Source organism: Branchiostoma floridae, chromosome 14, assembly GCF_000003815.2.
Source record: "Branchiostoma floridae strain S238N-H82 chromosome 14, Bfl_VNyyK, whole genome shotgun sequence".
NCBI lineage: Eukaryota > Metazoa > Chordata > Leptocardii > Amphioxiformes > Branchiostomatidae > Branchiostoma > Branchiostoma floridae.
This window is the reverse complement of record NC_049992.1, coordinates 14,062,648-14,072,503: the sequence shown is the minus strand read 5'-3', so window position 1 is coordinate 14,072,503 and position 9,856 is coordinate 14,062,648. Positions and strand designations below refer to the sequence as shown.

The 9,856-nt window shown below is 42.3% G+C and overlaps 1 protein-coding gene across 1 annotated transcript in view; it reads left to right on the top strand.

The window, feature by feature from the left end:
- The first annotated feature begins 6,614 nt into the window (after positions 1-6,614).
- The window catches only part of LOC118430164 (sentrin-specific protease-like), a 9,677-nt gene continuing 6,435 nt past the window's right edge, over positions 6,615-9,856 (top strand). The window contains exons 1-5 of the mRNA XM_035840873.1: positions 6,615-6,858; positions 7,018-7,197; positions 7,532-7,573; positions 7,858-7,914; positions 8,786-8,857. Coding sequence (XP_035696766.1) covers positions 6,640-6,858; positions 7,018-7,197; positions 7,532-7,573; positions 7,858-7,914; positions 8,786-8,857 — 570 coding nt within the window. The 5' untranslated portion in view covers positions 6,615-6,639. The remainder of the gene's footprint in view (positions 6,859-7,017; positions 7,198-7,531; positions 7,574-7,857; positions 7,915-8,785; positions 8,858-9,856) is intronic.

Sequence of the window (9,856 nt, the reverse complement as noted above, 5' to 3'; positions counted from 1 at the left end):
ATAAACTAAACATACAACTTCGACCAAACTCTTTTCAATTACACCAGTGTGTCTACGCTAAGTACGCAAAGTGACAAATTTAACAGACATCAATACGTAATGACGTCAGGGTACCATAAAGTTGACATATGCGCTCAGAAGGAAGTCGGGGTGGGTTTTCCACTGTTTTGACCTAGTTCATAAAGCCATAGACAATAAACTAAACATACAACTTCGACCAAACTCTTTTCAATTACACCGGTGTGTTGACGCTACGTACTCAAAGTGACAAATTTAACAGACATTAATGCGTAATGACGTCAGGGTACCATAAAGTTGACAAGGAAATCATGGCGGGTTTTCCACTGTTTTGACCTAGTTCATAAAGCCATAGACAATAAACTAAACATACAACTTCGACCAAACTCTTTTTCATTACACCGGTGTGTCTACGCTACGTACTCAAAGTGACAAATTTAACAGACATCAATGCGTAATGACGTCAGGGTACCATAAAGTTGACATATGCGCTCAGAAGGAAATCATGGCGGGTTGTCCACGGTTTTAACCTAATTCAAAAAGTCATAGACAGTAAACTAAACAAACAAACTAAAATGGGGTACTCAATTGACAAATTAACAGACACCTAGGCGTGTTGACGTCAGGGTGCCAAAACATTGGTATATGCTGTAAAGAAATATACTGTATCATCCAAAGGAAGTCAGGGGTTCAACCCCGGGAATCTGCTAGCTTCTATCCCTACTATAGAAGCGATAATTAACCCAAGCTGGTCTATGCTTCAGGACATTCAGGCCCAGATGGCCTCCCGTGAGACAAAGTGATTTGCAAGCCCCCTGCCTGTCCTTGAATAATCGAGCGTTTAATGGGAGCAACCTCCTTGATGGGGGCAAACACATGCTAGAAGTTAGAACAGTGATGGAATCTTTCCCTCCTACCAAAAACAAATTTATGGACGGAAATTGATAGTAACAGAAACCTAAGAATTTTTCCCTTTCGTAACTAAATAATAAATTTATATACCCAGGAACGAAAGTTCACACCCATACTGCTGTGTATCGCAGTAAACCGACGGCGAAGTGTCACTATTTAGAAGTTAATTGGCATATGAGTGAGCTGTTAAGCTGGTAGAGCATACTTTTCGATAAGTGTGGAGGGTTCTTTTACGTGCTTTGTTAATGAATATTTCAATTGGGTCAATATAGTGGGAAATCCGCGCTAACTTCCTTCTGACCGCATATGTCATTACGTAGGGTACGCCGAGTAGACACTCCGTACAAACTGTTTCAATTTACACCGGAGTGTCTATTTTAAGTCCTCCAAGTGTTAAATTCATTAGACAACAAGGCATACTGACGTCAGGATGCCATTAAGTTGACATAATGCGGCCATGGTGAAGCCAGAGTAGACTCCCTTGCAGTCTTCGGAACGGGGTTCGTTTTTTTTTGGGGGGGGGGGGGGGCGTTGGTCCCCGATTTTCAACGTTGGCTATGTTCTATTGTGCCGGGAAAGCGAGTTAGTTGAGGAAGGGAGTTTGCCGTGATAGCGAGTTTTCCGTGATAACGAGTTTCTGCCCCCTCCAGGTCCGAAGACTTCCTCGAGTCGGCGTCTTGGTAATTAGTAAAGGAAAATGGATTAAGAAATCCTTTCATACCGGCTATTAACATATGCGCGCAAGGGTAATTCACATATGCGCGCAAGGGTAATTTCCCCGTTCCGAAGACTACAAGGGAGTCTAAAGCCAGAGCAGGTTTTCACCTTTTTCAACCCAATTAAAAGAATCATCGGCAATGAACTACACATACAACTTCAGCGAAACTGTTTCAATTTACACCGGAGTATCTACGCTACGTGCTCCAATGGACAGCAAGACGCAATGACATCAGGGTGCCATCAAGTTAAAATATGCGGTCAGAAAGAAGTCGGAGAGGATTTCCCTCTCTATTTCCCTTTCATCCTTTAATTTGTGTTATGTTATCTAACAGACATCAGGGCGTGTGACGTCAGAGTGCTAGGTAGTTGACGTATGCGGTCAGAAGGAAGTCGGAGAGGATTTTCATCTCACTATCGGTTTAATCGTTCTGTTCCCTTTAGAACATAGTTGTATAGTTCATTTGATAAACATAGAACTTTCACCATTTTTAATGTACGTAGTTTAATAAAGCTTTTTAAGAAACGTAGGACAGACTTTTTATATCGGTAAACTAAAGATTGTTTTGTATCGTTGCAGGTCCAGCTGGCATCATCTACGTTATCTACATCAAAGCAGTAGAATGTAATTAAATAACTGGAATCAATAACCTCACCACTTCTGTGCGGAGTGTTCAGCACTACCTTGGAATAAATCAAACGATCTGTCATCTACATCATAAAAGCTGAGAAACTTTTCAAACTATCAGCTATCTGTTAGCGATCTACAGATCAGCTCTTCATGTTGATTTACAGAAATACTTCAGAAGGGATTTGAATGAAGAGATAAAACGCAACTTTAATGTACTGCGCTGTATTCGGTGTACAAACAATTGAGAGCACCATTGATCCGTTCGCTACCTTACTAATAAGAAAAGAAAGTATGAGTCACATCGGGTTTTAGAATGAAGAAGTAGTTGATATAGTTTTCAACATATCTTAAATGAAACATTTTGTATACATATATATTGTATCACTATATAGAAAACACAAACAAGCAAACCTCCATGCACATATGTTGGTACTTAGAATGACTTTTATTCCCTACATAGTATATAGTAATATCAATTCTCCAAGTCAGATAACTTTGCCAAATCACTAGCCAAATCCTTGGGCTTGGGTGTGGGGGCAGTCGGGCCGGTGTTCTGTGCAATTTGTTCTGAGGCATTGCCTAAAAAAATACAAAAGCCGACAGGTACAAAGTGTACTAACCAGGGCAACATAAGTGATCATAAATGTTACGCCTGCAGTAAAGTAACATTGTAAATAGGTAGTATATATATCATGAAATATCATACATTTCGTAGTATAAGATTTGATATTTGACAAGAGCCATGAAAATCGGTCCAAACTTCCTGAAAATCAAAGCATAGTTCCGCAACTAAATCTGAAACATATTGAAATGAAATGTTAAGACTTATGTAGTCACGTCCGAGCTCATAACGTCAAAAGTTAGATCACTCCATATGGAAGATTGTGTCGGGGGGGGGGGGGGCATTTCACATGGGCGGACGAAAACTCACAGAAGAGTCGTGAGATTTGGTCCGAACTCCTGTAATTTGCCGTACAATTCCGTAACCGCAAATTCCGTAACCGCTGAAACATGCAAAGTGGAATGTTAAGGCTCATGAAGTGATGCCCGACATAATGAAAGTTGAACAGACATCAATATTGAAGATTGTGAGGGGGGGGGGGTCATTTCTCAACGGCGGACCAAAACTCACAGAGGGGTCTTGAGATTTGGTCCAACCTTTCTGAAAATTGCCCTAAAGTTCTGTAACCACTTCTGAAACATGTTGAAACGAAATGTTAAGTCTGGTGAAGGGATGCCTGACTTAGTAAAAGTGGTTGTCATATAATTTATATCACTCCATCCTGACCTAAACCCACAGAACGCCGACAGCTAGAAGGGTGATAGTTCTGTTGGGGAAAAATGGATTAGCACTGTGCGTACTAGTATGAAAGAAGCAGATTATTTTCAATAAGTGATCCGAAAACCGCATTATTCTATATATTCAAACAACATAATTGTCTGTAATTGAAAACAGACGTTTTTTCTTTGTGGTCAACCGAAGCGCCGGTCAGAGGGTATTCTTCAATATTGTTCTCATGAAAGTGCCAAACCTGTCCGCCTGGAAAGTCTCCTGTACCACATATGGTTTCTTATTCTTATAGACGTAATTAGCAAGTAGACAGTAATCCAACAGCATTTGATGGTCAGAGATCAAAGACACCATCAAAGGCCTTGTCACCTCTGTAACGTGTATGGTGAAATAGAAGGGTGATAAGCCATTTTGCACTAAAGTGCAGCTTACTCTGAAATAAAGGAAGGAAAGCTCACTTGCTCAAGACAGTCGTAGTCAGAGTTTACCAGGATATTGGTCTGCGACTGTGAGCTGCGAGTGAGCCTCTTGTGTATACGAAACTTTCCCGTGTCTGTGTGTGATATTTCTCCGTGACGAACTTCGTAGCGGTATTCATCTTGCTACATTTGTTGACGGGGTATGGGATTCTGTTGAAACCACATCTCGGCGAGAGACGCACGAAGGGATCGTGCACTAGGACGGGTGAAGTGAAGGACGACCGACGACTGAAGCGATCGACCCACCGACCCTACGTATACCCGAAGAGGTATGTGTATCACTCGTGGGAAGAGGGGTGACCGCCTGTAGTCTATCGTTTCTTTTGATGCCGTTGTTAGTGTTGAGAGTTTGAGATTTGCTGAGACAGAGCCAGAAGTATTGTCATAGGGAGGTCCGGGGGACACGCTCCCCGGAAAAATTGAAATCTTTACCCTCTGAAACGATATTTCCTGCATTTTTAAGCAGACTAAGTTCAATGGCATTAAGGCTACACAAACGTACGTCTTTTTTGGAGGCCACGTCCACGTATTTCTGAAAACTTTCAGGCTGCACAGGGCAGGCGCGTCGCCCTAACTGGCACGTACAGGGGGCGAATCCGCAGCCCGATGGCACACAAACTTGGAAGTTTTGCATGTAAAGTTCTACGGCGTGATAAGAATGGTGTAGAATCGTTCGCCAACACTTCTCGTTGCTTCTGTTAAGCTAAGGGCAAAACCCTCCGTACGTGCGATTTGTCCGTACGTTTCTTTGGGAGGCCACGTCCGGCTAGTATTTCTGAACGTTCAGGTTGAGCAGGGCAGGCGCGTCGCCCGTACTGGCACATACGGGGGGCGAATCCGCAGCCCGATGGCACACAAAGTTTTGCCTACACGTAAAGTTCTACGGCGTGTCTGTGTGCTCCAAAATCCGTGGGATTCCCTACGAGTTCGTACGGAGGCGGTAATTACAACTTACATCCCAAAAAATTGCCCACGTTTTGGCACGTAGACAGCACGTGAGGCGGGTTGTGCCCTTAGCTATAACGCTAGCTGACAGGCACGAACTATCTGTCGAGTAACGAGCCACTTGCACCCTTGCCTATCATGTAACTGTCATGAGCTCAAACTAAGCAGACACAGTAATTTTGCACAGTTCGGCAGATTTATCTATTCACAAACAACTGCTATTATCAATTTTAAAAAGTTACTAGTAACATTGATGACCAAAAAGTGTAGACAACGTGGAAATCTTAATTCAAATTTTTTAATTTCCGTCTCGGTCGAATTATCATGCGTTCTGGTAATTCAGTTGTATTAGCACACTCGCTTCCCATTTCATTGTGATGTTCCGTACGCGTATTTTATTAGCGAATAGATTTTTTAAAACTCTTGGAGTTGAGTTCGAACCCGAGGTTGCGCACTTTATTTCGATAACATTTTACCATCTAACACCTCACGGTCGTACATATGTAATTGAAATGTTGCTTTTTACAAGGTTTTGCTTCCTGTCAGACCCCCCCCCCCCCCCCGAAAAAAAAAAGTTGTGTATTTATGTACATTTCAACAATGACTATATAACGTCCTTGGTTTCACAACGTCTATCGGTCAGCGGCTATCTCTGTACAATCATTGAAAAATCATTGAAGTGATACTCCTAGTAGACATTACATATCTGAATTCTGGCGAAGTGCTTTACATGTATTCCCAACTCGTCTGTGAACAGGAAACAAGAAAAAAGGGAATGATTGAATATTCTCCCAGCAGAGAGTTGGTGGGAAAAAACCCGACCTTTTCCTAGAATTTTTTTTTCGACCGGCTATCCCACCACCCAGTTGTAATAGGAAACGGTCACAGATTTTTCCCACCAACCTCAGCTTGGAGAGTACCTACAATAGGTGTAAAGTCGTGACCTTTCCTATTATTTTTTTAAAAAGCCTTCCTGCCATTCGCTTGCAACAAAATCAGTGGTAATTGGCTACTTTGCATATGAAAGAATCGACTTAGAGGGCGTGCCTCGCTAAAAATCTAATGGTTGTATCGATAAACTTAAAATCTAACCATCATACTGAACATGGGACAGTTAATTTGCAATTAGCAATGAATCACATGAAAAATACATTATACTGAATGTCTCATTCCACAAATCACCACCTCAACTAGTCCTTAACAAAACAGTGAAGGGGCCGAAAACGTGTTTTTCTAAACTTACTATCCATTTCATGAAACCCAGCCGATATGAAAAGAATTATTGGATGAAGGCTTGTTTCTAAATGACGATAACTTCAACGGAAGTGTTGGCCAACAAGCGATAGGTCGAAGGTATACGCTTTGTTCTGGTGAGTGCTTTGGTTAGTTGCTAGCTTCACGTTGGTATGTTTCGATATATGAAGTTTTTAAAATATATGCTCTGTGAAACTTTTTTTCCATTAGCCCCTATACTTTAGCCCCATTAGCCCCTGGACTATAGAAGCCCCGTGGTGTCTCTCAGTGTTGGTCAAGGCACGTTCTTCAGGCGTGAAGTGCTTTGATATCATTCACGAAAAAATTCTCTAACAATCAATTTTATGTGGTTCATCATAGGTAAACTGTAGCATCGGCGGTATAGAGGAACTATGCCATTCGGATGGAAGGTGCCACTGGTTCCATTCGCTACGGCCATCGGAAGGATTTTTCAGACAGAAAACCCTGATAGTGCATCAGACTGGAAGGAGGATGGCTTATGGGCACAAGTCACCCAAGCTTTGGGATTTGGAAACACCTACAATAATAGAAGGCGTCTAAAAAACTTCTGGAGCAGGCATCGACAGGAAATCGAAAGACTGACAAAGAAGGTATGAGTAGGAAACGCTTATGGTGACCATTAATCTACAGAATGCCCTTGACCATATAAATTACAATGCAAACTATTCTTACAGAATGGGAAACAGAATAAAAGACTATTTAAGATTTAAGGCCTAACATTGGATAATGCCATTTTCCTGAATATTTAGGATGACCTTGAACTTACAAGTCCAACACTCTGGACGGCCGCTTCACGTGAAGTTGAAGAGCCTGCTGAGCCTCTTGATGCAGGCAGTGAGCGAGAGGTGGAGGCCATTGAAGATCATCTAGTACACTCGCAAGGTGTGGAGAACGGTCCAGGTCATCCAGCTGCAGTTTCCTCGAAAGATGTGAGTACGTACACACACACACACACACACACACACACACACACACACACACACACACACACACACACAAACACACACACACACACAAACACAGAGACACAAACACACACAGAGACACAAACACACACAGAGACACAAACACACACAGAGACACAAACACACACAGAGACACAAACACACACACACACACACACACGCCCCCCTCCCCCACCCAGTATCAGTTGACCGTAAATCAGTGAAGATTATCTAGTTTAGTCAACAGCAAGACCATGATTGCAATTGGCCACTCGACTTCCTGTACTTACATGTGTGCTTGTGTTATATTCCTTCGAAGGCACCGTGGCACGACATGACTCTACGTCCGAACCCGACACAGGTATCGTTCATTGCAATTATTCATGATTGCATGCTGTGATTAAGTAAATTCTGACATTAACTTACCCTTAAGTTGTCTAATATGTCTTCCAATGTAAGTGAATTATTGCCCAAATATGGCCATTATCATGGAATAAAAGTTATCGATTACGCGTTGTCTGACTTACAACTTGCATATGTACAGTATACCTTTCTTTTCAATTTTATAAACTGGTTTGTCTAAAAAAATGTACGTAAATTCGTTTCCACTTAGTGTAACATTCGTTTTCTAATTTCTTACCGTAGAAGCGGTTTTCTGGGTATGTGACCATGCCCAATCCTGCGAAGCGCGAAAAAGAAGAGGTGAGCTTGAATACACGTCTTACTTATTGCCTAGGTTACACATAGCCGAATTTGGCTCCCGACGGCCTCCCGACTGCCTCCCGACTATGGTTTAGGAGTGATTCGGGAGCTAGGTCGGCTGTAGTCGGCTGGCGTTCGGCTCAGTCGACTGGCGTTCGGCTCAGTCGGCCGGCGTTCGGCTCAGTCGGCTGGTGTTCGGCTGCTCCATCCGAACTTCATCCAGCCCAAAACAAAAAGAACCATAAACGCCGCATTGGAGCTATCTGTGATCCAAATTTGATCTCTTGGTGATGTTTACAAAATAGAAGAAAGGATAATCTTAATTTAAAAACGAAAATTACCACTCTTTTAAAAATCGCTGATTATGTCTATTTCAAGTCTTGAGGAGGTAGGCAGTCGTTTGGGGATCAGTCAGGAGTGATTCGACAATCTGCAGCTAGAGCTCGGCATGGTAGGGAATGGGTTAGACAGTATTCGGGACACAGTCGGGAGTAAGTCATTTACTGGTCGGGAGATGGTTAGGACATGTGTTCGTGAGCCACAGTCGGCTATGTGTAATCTAGGCCAATGTCAATTAATGACATATAAAACTGTTTTGAATTTTTTGTTCCATGACAATGTTCTACAATGTATGTAAACTTATTTTCCTCGTGCATGCTTCTAACACGGGTGAACCAATTGCTGCCATTAAAACGGGCAGTATCAATCTGACAGAAAAGCAGATGGCCACGGGTTCGCGGATCTTGATATGAATGTTGAGATCAGTGCGTATATTGCTGAGGAATTAAGAATGATGTTTGTCTACAGTATATACAATATCAACTTCAGACGGATTGAATTACTTACAATTTAACTTATTTTTACCATGCAGGCTTCTGACACAGGTGCAAGCGGGCAGTCCTCAACCATCCATATCGTGATCTCTTCTGAGTCAGAGGCTGAGGTTTGCGATTTTCCTATATATATATATATAGAGAGAGAGAGAGAGAGAGAGAGAGAGAGAGAGAGAAAGAGAGAGAGAGGAGGAACACAGTTGACAGAAGGCTCCTTCTGATCTCGAAGCAGATCATAGGGTAGCATAAGATAGAGAAAGCTGGCAAAGGAGTGAAGCCGGCTTAGGAGTGTGTATCGCTACATGGCAAATGTATACCTCTTGGCTGCACTCCTTGCTTTGGACAGTTTGGTGCTTTTTTATGCCATTGTAGGATCTGCTTGGAGATTAGCTCCTTCCTCCTTCCCATTGTAATGTGTCAAATTCTGTCGCCTTGTAATGTGCCGAATGCTAGCGCTGTTATTACACCATTAACTTTGTATCGGTTGTTAGGCCATGTTGACTTGATTATATGGATGACATCCTCCGGGAACTCCAAAACTGATGCGAGCGAGCGAATAAAAAAAAAGTTTGGCTAAAAACAAAAGTTGCCTTCAGTATGAAATCAAAGTGGCCGGGAAGGTTGAACATAGGACTAAACACACATAGTATGGTATACCAACAGTTAGGTGTAGGGACCAGTACATCACATGGGTGCAAAACATTTTTTCTTCTTGGCCCAATAAAAAAACAACAGACCTGAAAAAAACAAAACAGAGGAACAGGTTTCGCCAATTACAAAATGGACACACTATGTCGGCAGCCATTTGGGGTCTAATCGGGGGAGCAAGAAGACAACAAGAGCGAAGTCAAGTAGAGTTTATTGTCAATTGCACCAAGTTTCTACAGTCAAAGGTACAGAGACTGTTAGCCTTTATTACATGGAGATGGGATGTTAAAATGCAGTGGGAGTCCAATAATCCACCAAACAGATTCCTTTGAAGCAAAATTGACCAATTACCATTGTTTTGAATATTACCAGTTCTCAAGTTTCCACAGACAATCAGTTCCAGGTTCATGTCCGGACCTGGAAATGATCCTCTGGACCTGAATTTTCTGTACCTCCCCCAA